Consider the following 15,178-nt stretch of genomic DNA (forward strand, 5'->3'; position numbering starts at 1 on the left):
GCTAGTATTTAATGCTAGCCAACTAGCATGAGTGCCACAAGTGAAACAGAAAAATCAATAAAATAATGCCTAAATAATGGCTAGCATGTGCAGCCCAACTAGCATGCACAGACTTAAACATGAGTTGACAAATACTCTGCGAATAGGTGATTGGTGTGAAGTGGGTCTTTAAGACCAAGTACTTATCTAATGGCTGTACCTAGGCTTGTTGCCAAGGGTTTTGCTCGGAGGGCAGGTTTGGATCATTTGGAGACTTTCGTATCTACAACTTGTATGTCTACTATTCACACTATATTGGCTCTTGGACGTGAAGTTTGCCTTCTTGAACGGCATACTAGAGGACGAGATTTATGTTTCAGTCTCCTAGTTTTCTTGTGTATGGGGAGGAGGATTGTGCCTACAGATTGTGTAAGGCCCTCTATGGCTTGAAGCAAGCTCCTAGGGCTTGGTACCGGAGGATTGATCAGTTCTTCTTATGGAGTGGCTTTCATCGATCTGATCATGATTCCAACCTTTATTATAAGGTTGTGGAGTGATAAGTGTATTTTAGTCATCTTGTATGTGGATGACTTGATTATCACAGGGAGCGACTCACAAGAGGTTAATTGGACTCGTGAGAACTTGCGGCAAGAGTGACACGACAGACTTTGGGATCCTTCACTTCTTCCTTGGTTTGGAGATCTATTAGTTGGCATAGGGCATTTTCATCTCTTAGTATTGTATATGTTCAAGTTTCTTTCAGAGTTTGGTATGGCGGAGTGTCGGCCTATTTTTTACCCCATGGACCTGGAGTCCAGGTTGGTTACTATTGGAGATTGCCTTCTTGATGCTACCAGGTACAAATGTCTTGTTAGATCCTTGATTTGGCTCATTCATACTTGGCCAGACATCTCTTTTGTGGTAGCATTGTTGTCTTATTTTATGAAGACTCCTATTTAGGCTGATTAGAGAGTTGCTTTTGCGCGTGTTGTGCCACTTCAGGGAACTTGATCCTATGGGATCATGTATGGAGAGTGGGCTACTCGTTTGATGGAGTGACTGTGATTAGGTAGGTGGTGTGGAGTCTAGAGGTTCCACTAAAGGTTTTGATTTCTCCCTCAGATTGAGAGCTATCTCATAGAGCAATAAGAAGCAGTTTTCCTTGGCCTCATCTTCTTCGGAGGTTGAATACCGTGCTCTTTGTTTTATAGCTCAGGAGGTAGTTTAGCTCTGTCACTTGGTGGTGGAGATTAGCTTTCCATAAACAGAACCCACACAAGTGCATTTGGATAACTAGAGTGCCTTAGCTCTAGTGAAGAACCTTGTGTTTCATGCTTGCACAAAGCACATTGAGGTCCAGTACCAACTTGTTCAGGGAGCATTGTGGATTTTGAGTTAGGGGTGACCTACTATCCCATGGAAGACAATGTAGCGGATCTTTGCACGAAGCCTCTTCCACAAGCTTCTATGCTTCATGATATGAGGTTGTTGGGTCTCCAAATACTCCCAAGATTTGAGATGGGGTGTTAGCATGCCATTTTGTCCAGTCAGTTTGTCATCATTTCGTTGTGAGTTCCATCAGAGTCTGATGGAGACATTGGAGCTCTAACTGTCTTTTCCATTCAGTTCTGTGTGCATTTCTTCCCTCAGTCAGTGTTAGATGTGTTTACACTAAGTAGGCAGCCATTTTTTCCTTGCTATGCCAGAGGCTGCTAGCCCCAAGTCAATGGGATTAGCCTTGGAGTGTTGGGTCAGCATTTTTGCACCGCCACATGGCTGGTCAGCCAGTTTTTTAGTAGGCCGATTGCATATTTTAGGGACCAGTTTGTTCTTTCATGATATGACGTACATACTTTGACCTCAGACATTCATGGTTCTTGATCTTTACTCTTTAGACTTGTTTTAGTTATGGACGTATTTTGCAGCATCAACTAGCCTTAATATGTCATGCACTATTCATTTTGGTCTTACTGGGCCAAAATGATGTTAAGAGTGTGCCTTTGAAGTATCTTCAAATACTTGTGAAGTGCTTCTTTGCTGAATTATGAAAAAAACCCAAAGTTGATATTAAAAAAAAAAATCCCATTATCTCCACGTTCCAAAGTGGGGTCTCCCTATTCCAATCCAGTGGTCAATAGTTGTGATACTTCGGGTTTGGTTGCTTGTTCTCACATGGTATTAGAAGACCAGAGTTGTTGGTTTTGGTGCTTTGTGCTATTGTTATTTATTGTTTTAGGTCTTGATCTTTGTGTTTTGCTGCTCTCGAACCTTGTAATATCCCCATACGACCCCCCCCCCCCCCCCCCCCACAACCAGGAAATTTTCAAAAATTTTTCTAAAATTTTTTTCCCCCTCTCTCTCCCCTGCCGACTGCATGGCGAGGAGAGAGAGAGAGAGAGAGAGCCAAGTGGTAAAGGTGTCAGAAGTGGAGCAGCGGTGAAAGCATAAACATGTGCTGAAATAAACTGCTGAAACACAAGACAAAAAGAGAAAAGAAAAGAACACGATACAGATGAGAACTCAGATGTATGCACGGGAAATGGAATCCATATATCTGAACACGAGACAGTCGCATACAACAGTGAGTCACTGGCTGCGTGGGCACTGGCATTGGCACTGGCTCCTCTCTCCACAGAGTCTGCAGATGGTGAAGATGATGATGATGACTGAGGAGGAGCACTGAGTATAAACAGACTGAAAAAGTGGGGAGCAATAATGCTGGTCGGACAGCATTAATGCTAGCCGACTAGTGCATAAATATGCTCCACTGGCATAAAATGCCACACCAGAAAAATACCTAAAATACCTAATAAAAATGCCTAGCCTAGATTAAGCTCAGACTCACACATGAGCTGACAAATACTCTGCTAACACCCTCTCTCAGATCATGAGTGATCTAATACAAGACAACAGTACAATGAAAAGGGATCAAAAACTATACAACATAGAACCACCAAGTAGAACCATGGATACCCAAGCAGTGGGTGATCAAGCCACCACCAAGGTGTCTCGGAGAGAACCTGATGTCGATGTCGATCGTACCAAACACCTGAAAATAGAGAAGATCATAGCATGTCTCTGTGTCCATTATCAATGTCTCGCAGTAGCATACAAGACCATCCTGTCAAAAATGCCCCTGAACATAGGTGACCATGGATTCCCCGCCTTTGGCTAGACCGCCAAAGTGTCCCCTCATGTGAGCTCCAGACGAAAGCCTCCCGCTCTCTGTCAGATGACCAGCTCATCATGAACCTGGATGTCAATCCCAGGTCTAGGATTTGATTCCACCAGACTGAAGTCGATGCGTCAGGGACGTCCCTCTCTGGAACCTGTGCACCTGTATAAAAGTATAGATGAGGCACGGCTGCCCCATCTGAACACCCGCTCACACTCCCTCTCTGGCACAAGAGAGTCGTGAGGGATGACCTCATCACCACCACTAGAAAGTAGCCGAGGAAGGGGCCACCAAGCCCTTCCCGCGATCCGAAGAAGAGAATCCCTTCCCCGCCTTGGACTTCACCTTGGTCGGAGGATCTGAGTCGGAGTCCGATGAAGGTGAGAACTCATCGATATAGTCAACATCCCGCTTCGTCTTCTGCTCCTTCTTCCTGGAAGCCGCTAATGTCTTGCAGTCCTGCCGCAAATGTCCCTTCTTACCACAGTGGTAACACTGGGCCTTCGACCTCTTCTTCCCGTCACCCCTCTCTAAAGCTACATAAGCCTCGCCTCCATAATGTGCCAGAAGCCGCCCCTGTAATCTCAAGGATGTCTCATGCTCAAGAAGCATCGAGGTCATATGTCTAAAACTGACAGGAGTCGATGATGTCTGCGCCCGCAAAGCATTGGCCACTTCATCAAACTCCGGGGGGAGCTTGTAGAGGACTGTCCCGACGAGATGCGCCTCGAGAAGAGCAGAGTGCATGTGCCGAAGCTGGTCCTGTACCTGCGTAACACGAAGAAGAAAAGATTGAATAGTATCTTTCGGTTCAAACTTCATCTGCTGGAGCTGGCCATAAAGTGTGACGGCCCGCATGGTGAAAGGTGCCTCGTATATCTGCTGCAACTTTTGCCATACTTCAGGAGATGTCCTACAAGAAGTAACCGCCGGTAAGACCACTTTAGAAATACACCGAAGCAACGCCGAGTAAGCACGGGAACCGTCCGAGTCCCATGTGAGCACCGCTTCCTCATGGTTGTCCTCATCAAAGTCGTCAGGAAGAGGAAAAGGACAGAGAGGTCGAGGAATAGCTTCACAGACGATGTACCATAACCGCTTCTGCACAAACCAAGCTTTCATGACAGCATCCCATGCGAGATAATCAGGTCCATGTAACTTATCATTAGTGGAAGTGCACGGAGGAGCCATATGGAGAGGATAAGAAGAGAAGTAGAGAAGAGATGGAATTGAGAGAGGAAACACAGCCAAAACACAAGCACAGACTGCAGAAAATGAGAGTTCACATGCAATATAACCCAAAATCTGAGCAATAGAAGACAAAATCTGCTGCAAAAAGTCAAAAAATCAGTCAAAAACTGCCAAAAACAACAAAAACAGCCTGAAGTAATAGTCACCCAGCCACGAGAGACGCTGAATCAGCAAAACGCAGGCTGTAAACTGGAGAAAAACAGGTAGAAAACTGTCGCCAGCAGCTGCAGATGAAAAACGCAGGCAGCAGAGGGTGCGTAGGCAGCAGGCGATGGGAAGACTGCAAAAAACGCAGGCTGAAAACAGCCCCAAAACAGGTCGCCTGGCTGCGACAGCAGTCGTCTGATCAGCAGGGGTACAAAACAGTCCTGAAATCAGCAAGAAAACACAGCAGAAACACAAATCCTGAAAACTGATACCATGTCAGAAGTGGAGCAGCGGTGAAAGCATAAACATGTGCTGAAATAAACTGCTGAAACACAAGACAAAAAGAGAAAAGAAAAGAACACGATACAGATGAGAACTCAGATGTATGCACGGGAAATGGAATCCATATATCTGAACACGAGACAATCGCATACAACAGTGAGTCACTGGCTGCGTGGGCACTGGCACTGGCACTGGCTCCTCTCTCCACAGAGTCTGCAGATGGTGAAGATGATGATGATGACTGAGGAGGAGCACTGAGTATAAATAGGTTGAAAAAGTGGGGAGCAATAATGCTGGTCGGACAACATTAATGCTGGCCGACTAGTGCATAAATATGCTCCACTGGCATAAAATGCCACACCAGAAAAATACCTAAAATACCTAATAAAAATGCCTAGCCCAGATCAAGCTCAGACTCACACATGAGCTGACAAATACTCTGCTAACAAAAGGGAGGGGGGCATGCAGCCCCCAGGTGGCGGGTGGCACCGCCGTGCCACCTCTCCCCCTCCGCTGCAGGTTCAGCCCTCGGCTCCTCCCCCGACGTGATCCGCGTAAAGGAGGAGAAAGAAGAGAATTAAGGGGGAAGAGAAGAGGAGAAGGAGGGTGAGAGAGAAGAGTGAGAAGAGGAGAAGAAGAGAAGAAAGAGAAGGAAAGAAGAGTGAGAAAAGAGGAGGAGAAGAGGAGGAAGAGAAGGGAAGAGGAAGGGAGAGAGAGAAGAGTGAGAAGAGGAGGAGAAGAGAAGAAAGAGAAGGGGAGAAGAGGAGGAGAAGAGAAGAAAGAGAAGGGAAGAAGAGTGAGAGAAGGAGGAGAGGAGGAGGAGAAGAAGAGTGAGAGAGAAGAGAGAGAAGAGGAGGAGAAGAGAAGGAAGGGAAGGGAAGGGAAGAAGAGCGAGAGTTTTGGGCTAGCTACTTACCATGGCCCCCAAGCGCAAAGAAGGAGTGAAGACCGCGGGAACTACCCTAGATGCTCAGGGGACAAGTACAGATGGAATTCATGGTGCAGTTGGAGCCGTTGGAATTGCGGCCAATGATGGAGCATCGAGTATAGCCAACGTGGGAATTAGTGCAACTTTAGACCCTGTCTCGGGAAACCAGGTTCTCCTTGGCCTAGGGAAGAACTATTGATTTCATTCCGCCACATGAAATGATAAGGTTTTCATAATATGTCACATAAAATGATAGACTTTCACTTAGTTTGGTGCATGATTTGTTAACTGTAGTCCATGGTTTACTCTCGTGATTAAAATAAATACATGAAATATTAGCTTCCATTCATAGGATGCAACTGCACAGAAGCATAGAGGACTTGTCATCTATTTTGCATTCCACGCGGAAGATAGGTCTTGATCTTGTATACCACGAATAGGTTGTCCTATCCTATGACAACCAATGTTTATGTTTGGAGACTGCATGAAATATTAGGGTAAAATTGCATTTAGAATACTAACAGGTTCTTAGACTTTCATGGATCGCTTATAAGGAAAGATTTTTATGCATTATATGATTATCTTTTACTTATGTTAGAGCATAGAGGCGATAAGTGAATTGAGTTTAAACTTGATATACTCAAGTCACATGAGACCGTGCACTCTAGGAACAAGTACTCATTGACAGATATGAAGAGAGTTAAAGATTGTTTAGGTTGTACTAATATACTAAATGCACCTTGTGCATGCGAGATAAGTTTGATTAGAAAATTCTGCATAGCATCGCACTAAGAGAAGATAGAAAGAATGTATGACAAGTCATGCAATATATCTAACACGCTTTAAACATTACCAAGTATTTTAAAAGACGTGCAAGAAAATTGAGGATTCACAACTTGGATTCCTAGAGAAAAACCTAAGGGAAAGAGGGATTCAAAAGAAGTTGAGTGATTAAACACACGTGCTTGTGAGTTGTTTTTAAGGATCTTGTCTTAGATTATTGGAAGTGGATATTCTCCAGGATTAAGCCAGGCTACTAAGCTGACTCTAAATGGAACGTTGATCAAGGCTTATGCTCGGTTGTTTCGAAAAGGATATTTCTAAAATAATTGACTGGTTGCCTTGGTAAGAGGAGATCCCTACTAAGGACCAGTGGTTTATAAGCAAGTGATTGCTTGATGTAGAAAATGATATTTTCTTGATTGGAAATGAAAGGGATGTTTTCCTTGGTAATTGTTTGTAAGCTGGGTGCTTCAGCTGTGATTGATTCCCTAAAGGAATAATTAAGGAAGGATGGCGCTAGCTACCCCCCGCGAGCTGCCAAACCCTAACCAAGGGGGTTATGAATCTGCGCCGGGAATGTGGACCGAACCCGCTGCGAGAGGTTTCTCCGTGGAAATTACTTGGAGTAGGAGGATGTTTGGGTGCCAGTGGGGGCTCTAGTCGTAAATCCCAATGCCTCCGGGTCCTACACAAGTGTTCTACGTGACTCGAGATGGGATCTCGAGGCCTTGATACTAGTTACAAGGCGGAATCTTGGGAGGATAAACCTTCGGGTTTTATTGTTGGGAGATGGAAGGATTTTTTTGCGGAGGCAGAAATAAACACTTAATTCTCCTGTATGGGCAGGAGACAAACATTAATCTGAAGATAAGTTAAGGAAGTGTTTGATCTTGTTTTATCTCGTTTTCGTGTCAATGCCCTAAATTACGTAAAGGAACCTGTGATTAATAGGGTTAATTAAGGAAGTTGTTTTTATGTGTCAAACATAATGTGGTAGGTAATTAGATAACTAAAACAACCCCCGAGGGAAGGGTGGTGGATGTGACCAATGGGTCTATCCTACGGAAAGGTGGTCTTGGTTAGCTGAGAGCTTTTCTCAAAAGAAAATATTAGCGAGGAATGTTAGGGAAGGTGAGACAATGACCTTAGACAGTGTTGGTTAGAATCCAGATTCATACTGTTAGGGACTGGAATGGGACTATGCCCTACGGGCAGAGAGGTCGAGCGATGTATCCCTCTCGTTTTCCATTCTCTTTGAACCAAGTGCGGTATGAGTTTGCTTGGGTCCAGTTGTATCTACGCAAAGTGGAGCGGCTGTAGACCGACGCTAGAAGGCTGTTAGGCAGACTCGACTGCTAGGAAGCCGGAATTCAGGTCGATCCTAGTGGGAACGGTCGGATAAGTTCCGTTGCGGGGCAGAATCGAGAGACCCTAGTTGGCAAACCCCGTGTCATTCCTTGGGAGTGTCGGGCGCCGTCTTCTAGATTGATCTCTCGGTGGGTTGCTAAGACGTGTCCCGCAATTTGAGGGCGGGCACGTTACAAACCTATTGTAATGGGTAGAAAATTTTTAAGTCAAAGAATGAGACACCAACGCCTCCTTCTTTGGCTTTAAAGAATTTTAGCAATTCTCTCCTATAATACTATCTTAGACCCTCTTTTACATTAAGAACTTTGGATCTTTATCAACACACACACACACTCTCTCTCTCTCTCTATCTATTTGGCTTAAAAAAATTCTAGTAAATTTCTCTTACAATACTATAATACTATCTATTAAGGTTTCATAAAAGAGTTTTATGTCACAACTCTATAGAAACAGAATTTGTATCCTTTTTCATTAAATTGTCTATATAATGATTTATTAAATTTATTTCCTTTGTACTAATTAGATATAAAGAAAAGTGCATTAGAGCTGGCCACTGATGAGTGGTCACAGGTTATGGTGGATCCACGCGGTGGGTTAGAGAAAAGATAGTTCATACTTCCATATATATGGCACGATTGGGTGCCTGTGACCAAAACTCACGCATATCAGGGTTAGACTCGCACACGGAAAAGATTGATGCCTTGAAGCGTGGGCTAGATCCACCAGAACAGACAGTTACAATTAACAAGATGGCATGATCATGAAATGCTTGTATAATATGCATGTGTGGACTGAAAGCTTGAAATGCACATTTCTTTGCATAGGAAAGTCACATGAAGATTCTGATACCGTTTTTGCGATGTACACGGAAAAAGCTTTCATATGACACCCATATTGGGGGCGTCCCTAAATTTTAGGAGGTCCCTAAAATTGAAGTATGCTTAACAATTATGATATTCGCTTGTTTTTGAGATTTAATATTAAAGAGAATGAACACTTAAAGCTGAAAATGAAAATTACTCACAAAATTACAGCCATGAAAGTGTAAAAGTAATGGAGACAAGATTGAGGGTTGAAGATGGGCAAACCCCCCCTCCCCCTGAAGGAATGTATTTCTGCTCAACCCAAGTCCCTTAGGGAAGAGCTTAGTTACAATCAACCTGAGAGTGAGGAGAAGTAATTCTCACTCTCACAAGATCATGCAAAGATGTACAAACACACATGCATTATCTATTATGCAATGATAAGAACTGATTTCTTTACAGTATGAGAGAAGAAAGAGGGAAAATCAGCCTTTCTCCATCGTTGAACAGTAGTACATGGATAGGGCTTGCTTCTTGTTGCTAAAATGGAAGAAAGAGCTTGAGAAGGAGGTGCTGTAATGAATTTACAGACTTGTTGTCCTGTAAAACAGCAATGATAGAGGAGGGAATATGGAGGAATTTGATAATGGAGAAGTGGGGGATGATGATGGGGATGGATGGGGCCAGTTTCTGGCTATCTGTGGGTGCTGTACATTAGTTTACAGCAAAGAAAAATGATGCTGAATGAAGAAAAACGAGCTCTTTTTATAGGAGAGGGAAGAGCTAGTACAAAAGGGGAAAGTGGAGTAGCACAAGACAAGTGTCCAGCCACATGTTATGAGATGTGACAAGTGGTGGGACACTTGGAAACTTGTGTGACAAGTGTCTTGATTGTCTCTTCTCTATGGCCTTCCTTTTTGGGCTGAATACTGTCAAGAATAGAAACAACCAAATTTAGTAAGCACAGTTAGAGTACAGAACTTACTATTTTTAGAATGACATCCCTATTTTTTAGGACTAGCATTTTTAGGCTAATTCGAGGCTCCTAAAATTTAGGGACCTCGTAAAATTTAGGGACACCCCCAATATGGGTGTCATATGAAAGCTTTTTCCGTGTACATCGCAAAAACGGTATCAGAATCTTCATGTGTCTTTCCTATGCAAAGAAATGTGCATTTCAAGCTTTCAGCCCACACATGCACATTATACAAGCATTTCATGATCATGCCATCTTGTTGATTGTAACTGTCTGTTCTGGTGGATCTAGCCCACACTTCAAGGCATCAATCTTTTTTGTGTGCGAGTCTAACCCTGATATGCGTGAGTTTTGGTCACAGGCACCCAATCGGGCCATATAGGTGGAAGTGTGAACTATCTTTTCTCTAACCCACCGTGTGGGTCCAGCATAACTTGTGACCACTCATCAGTGGCCAGCTCTAATGCACTTTTCTTTATATCTAATTAGTGCAAAGGAAATAAATTTAATAAATCATTATATAGACAAATTAATGAAAAAGGATACAAATTCTGTTTCTATAGAGTTGTGACATTTTAGTAGTTTTAGTAATGAAGATAGGGCCTCGAACCTCCATGTCTCCGAGATTGGGGCAAAGGTGGCTGAAGGCATGGGTATCAAAGTATATTGGACTCCAACAGATCCCAAAACACAGCAATAATAATCTGGATGTATCTGATGATGTCTAAGTGATCTGGAAATAGTGTGGGCAGCAGACCAACTATAAAAACAATTGCTAAATGGATGTTTGATACATCAATAGCCATATGTTCTCCAACAAGCAAACGACTAGTAGGGTAGCCTATCCCAGCAGCAAACCCAGGTGCAGCAACTCCAAGCCAATCTCCAGTAATGAAGATGCATACCTAGAATATAGTTGATTGGTACTGTTTTGGGTGGTACTGTTTTGGAGGTGCTATAATCTATGTTTTACTGTTGTGGAGCCAGGATGTATTGTCGCATAAATTTCACAAAACTAGGCAGCAGCATTAGTGTTTTTTGTTTAGTTTTCTGGTCTGTAGCCCTCTTTTGGATTACTCATATCAGATCCTTACATGAACATATGGGTTCAAACAAATTGGTATGATCCATCTTTTCTAAGTTGCAAGAGGCTCTTGACATTGAAAATGGACACAATAAAAGAGGCAGTTTGTGGAACGGTCAAGGAGAGTGCTGAGGCTGGAATGCCTTTTCTTGATCCTGATGACTTCAATAGAACTGAGGATGGCCTCCTTCCTAGACTAAGATGTGGCTAGAATACAATAGTGTGTTTAAAGTCATTGAGGACGTTGCTTGCTGCTTTTCTGTACCTTCCTGCATTTACATCACGCTCTCTGAGTATTATTAGGCTAGCTGATGCATACATTTGTCTAACTCCTGAGTGCCACTTTGAGGAGCTGTTCTTGTATATTGTGGACACACATGTATTGTGCAAGGCATCCAAATATGTAATTGTTATTCTTGGATTGCAATTTCACCATTTTCAGTTTGTATTCAAGTTAGGACTTACCATACTTGAATTAGAACTTATGATGCCACCTTTCACTTTTGTTTTTTCTGTTCTCAGAACAGATAGCCTGTTTACTTGAGCGTCAAGAAAAGCTCCTGGGGCAGAAAGAAGAACTGCAAAATTTGCTTGATGTATGTGAAATTAGTGGTGCAAGTAAAGAAACAAGGAGCCATAATAATCTAACAGATGCTTCAGAAGAGGATTGGGCAGGGTCTTTTCCATGGGACAAAGAGGCTCATGATTGTCTTTTGAACATCTTCGGTATTCCATCTTATCGAACTAATCAGCGAGAGGTAAGTACTAGCAGTCAACATTGCAAAATCTAAAGAAAATTACTAGCTGTGTAACTCTTTTTGCAGTTTTCATGAGTTCAACTGAATGCTTTTCCATGTATTCTCAAGGCTATTACATGAAGCTGCTGAAAGTGAGATGATGCTACACCTGAATCTTAACTAGTGACTGCTGAAAAGTGAGATGATGCTACACCTGAATCTTAACTAGTGACCCCAGGTTAATTGCTATTTAAGACTGACGCAACCTCATTTGTTTTCCTCTAGAATCCTTGTCAAAATGTAAAGCTGTGTAGAGATGCTGCCCTCCTCAATAAGGGCCTCCAAAGAATACATTATCTAGAGTAGAACAGTCTCTCTTGAAGCATGCTTGTTCTTTTCCTTGCATCTCTGTCTTTCCACTCGGTTACTAAGTTCAGACTCCATGGTGGTTCGTATATCCTTGTTAGGAATGACCAATTATGATAATCTGATATTTATCTGGCATATGTGAGTTCTGCCTTTTTGATAGACATGGTGGTGTTGGATGAATCATGACCAGCTGGCAGGATGAATAATGTCTTATAGAGGCGCAGGATGCTTCCTTCTGAATAGCAGCACTGTGAACAGCAAGCATGGAAATTGACGCAGTAGAGGCTGCATTTGGCAGGAAACAGCAGCATGACAGGCTGGAATGACCATTGCCTGATGTAGATGATGACATGGAAGACCTGGATATGATGTGTGCAGCAGCAGTAGCAGTCGTAGCAGCACTTGGAGCAGTTGTCGCAGCAGCTGCATCAGATGTAGAATGCTGGCAGCTTGCATGGAAAACAGGCTGTGGGCATGGATAGGCTGGTGCACATGTGGACAGGATGATGGCTGATGTGTGGAACATGTGAGATCTAGACTGGTTCCCTTTGGCCACCTTTTTATAGAGTTTGAGCAATGGTTGCCCATTGAGAACTTTTTGTAGTTAATTAAAATTTCCCCTGTTTGGGACCGTATTCTGTGGAATAATGTAAACGCCCCAAACAACGTAGTATGCTTAACAATTATGAAATTCGCTTGTTTTCGAGATTTAATATAAAAGAGAATGAACACTTAAAGTTGAAAATGAAAAATTACTCACAAAATTACAGCCATGAAAATGTAAAAGTAATGGAGACAAGATTGAGGGTTGAAGATGGGCAACCCCCCCCGAAGGAATGTATTTCTGCTCAACCCGAGTCCCTTAGGGAAGAGCTCAGTTACAATCAACCTGAGAGTGAGGAGAAGTAATTCTCACTCTCACAAGATCATGCAAAGATGTACAAACACACATGCATTATCTATTATGCAATGATAAGAACTGATTTCTTTACAGTATGAGGGAAGAAAGAGGGGAAATCAGCCTTTCTCCATCGTTGATCAGCAGTACATGGATAGGGCTTGCTTCTTGTTGCTAAAATGGAAGAAAGAGCTCGAGAAGGAGGTGCTGTAATGAATTTATAGGCTTGCTGTCCTGTAAAACAGCAGTGATAGAAGAGGGGATATGGAGGAATTTGATAATGGAAAAGTGGGGGATGATGATAGGGATGAATGGGGCCAGTTTCTGGCTATCTGTGGGTGCTCTACATGAGTTTACAGCAAAGAAAAATGATGCTGAATGAAGAAAAACGAGCTCTTATTTATAGGAGAGGGAAGAGCTAGTACAAAAGGGAAAAGTGGAGTAGCACAAGACAAGTGTCCAGCCACATGTCATGAGATATGACAAGTGGTGGGACACTTGGAAACTTGTGTGACAAGTGTCTTGACACTTGTCTCTTCTCTATGGCCTTCCTTTTTGGGCTGAATACTGTCAAGAATAGAAACAACCAAATTTAGTAAGTACAGTCAGAGTACAGAATTTACTATTTTTAGAATGACATCCCTATTTTTTAGGACTAGCATTTTTAGACGAATTCGAGGCTCCTAAAATTTAGGGACCCCCCAATATGGATGTCATATGAAAGCTTTTTCCGTGTACATCGCAAAAACGGTATCAGAATCTTCATGTGACTTTCCTATGCAAAGAAATGTGCATTTCAAGCTTTCAGCCCACACATGCACATTGTACAAGCATTTCATGATCATGCCATCTTGTTGATTGTAACTGTTTGTTCTAGCGGATCTAGCACACACTTCAAGGCATCAATCCTTTCTGTGTGCGAGTCTAACCCTGATATGCGTGAGTTCTAGTCACAGGCGCCCAATCGGCCCATATAGGTGGAAGTGTGAACTATCTTTTCTCTAACCCACCGCGTGGGTCCACCATAACCTGTGATCACTCATCAGTGGGTGGCCAGCTCCAATGCACTTTTCTTTATATCTAATTAGTTCAAAGGAAACAAATTTAATAAATCATTATATAGACAAATTAATGAAAAATGATACAAATTCTGTTTCTATAGAGTCGTGATAAATAAAATTGGCCATTAATTTGTCATTAGGTAACATTTTTTGTGGGTGAATATAGCCTTACTTAACAGGCCTTGTGTCGCTTGACTATCTAGACATACCATCTTTGTATAGCTGCTTGCCTTGTTGATACTCTCTTGCGTTCTGATGTATGTGGTTGTGGGCAGTACGACGACTCCCATTTATATTCTCTCACCTTAGGCAACAAGCTTCCTTGACATTGATATGTCTTTCTATGTAACATGATGTTTCCCCTTTTGAAGGTCTCTTCAAATATCCCTGCAATAATTATCTTTCTATCTAAATATATGGTCCATTTCCTTTTAGTCATGTGTCTAGTATCCGTGACATACATGTCTATTGTGTGCTACTTGGATTGGAGTGAGATTGCTCTGTAGATATATTTGCCGAGAGCTGTCCTTTTTGCGATGTCCTTATCTTCACAATGAGCGCCCTCTTTCTTATGCTGTCTTTACTCCATGTACTCAATATCACATATTGACCATAACCCTTTCTTGTACAATGGGTTTTGGCATCCTCTCTTGGTGACTTCTTTTCAAACCTATGATCATGTCGCTTCACAAATTTTAAAGCCGACTTAAGGAGTCCTTGATCTACAGTTTGACAGAATCCTAGATTACAACCGTTTGTAGTTGACACATGCTAGAATGCTTGGTATAGCGAAATACTATCTTGGACAACATGCCACTTCAGAAAATCCATCCACACCTATAAGAGACTCTATCAATTTCAAATTCAGATAGAGACAAATTCAATTTTTATAAAGGGGAAAGGATTTAACATGGATGTTATCAAGACATACGTCTATTGCCAAGTTGATTGATTGTGTTGCACTTAGTCATTTTTTATATCGCAGATGTACAGTTTCATTGTTATTTTAAAATGAGCTATTCTGTTGGACCTTGTCATTGTTAATATTGCAGATATTCAGTTTCGTTGTTTTTTCAAAATGAACTATGTATGCTTAGAATTTTCAATATTGAATTCAAATTCAAATCAGATGCAGAGCATTGACTCAGATAGAAAATTGTCAGAACCAGAATGGGCACCTAGAATAGGTCAAACATGTATCTGGAAGTTACATTTTGAGGTGCTTCTAATTGAAAAATAGCAACTGACTGCACATCCAAACTTGGTTCAAAAGCAGCTATAGCATAACTGGATGGATTAGAAAATATCTTTGCACCCCATAATATGTTTTCCAATCA

General features: G+C 42.3%; 1 protein-coding gene across 4 annotated transcripts in view; it reads left to right on the forward strand.

Moving 5' to 3' along the window:
* LOC148026262 (ATP-dependent DNA helicase Q-like 2) overlaps nt 1-15,178 on the forward strand; it is a 128,798-nt gene that overhangs the window by 18,095 nt on the left and 95,525 nt on the right. For 3 of the 4 annotated variants that reach the window (XM_087693567.1, XM_087693571.1, XM_087693568.1), the window contains one exon: nt 11,299-11,534. In XM_087693567.1, the coding sequence (XP_087549693.1) occupies nt 11,299-11,534 (236 nt within the window). The remainder of the gene's footprint in view (nt 1-11,298; nt 11,535-15,178) is intronic. The other variant, XM_087693570.1, reaches the window with a different exon arrangement.

The sequence above is a fragment of the Lygodium microphyllum genome, chromosome 14, assembly GCF_053477565.2.
Source record: "Lygodium microphyllum isolate KBCC chromosome 14, Lygodium_microphyllum_v1.1.10, whole genome shotgun sequence".
Lineage (NCBI taxonomy): Eukaryota > Viridiplantae > Streptophyta > Polypodiopsida > Schizaeales > Lygodiaceae > Lygodium > Lygodium microphyllum.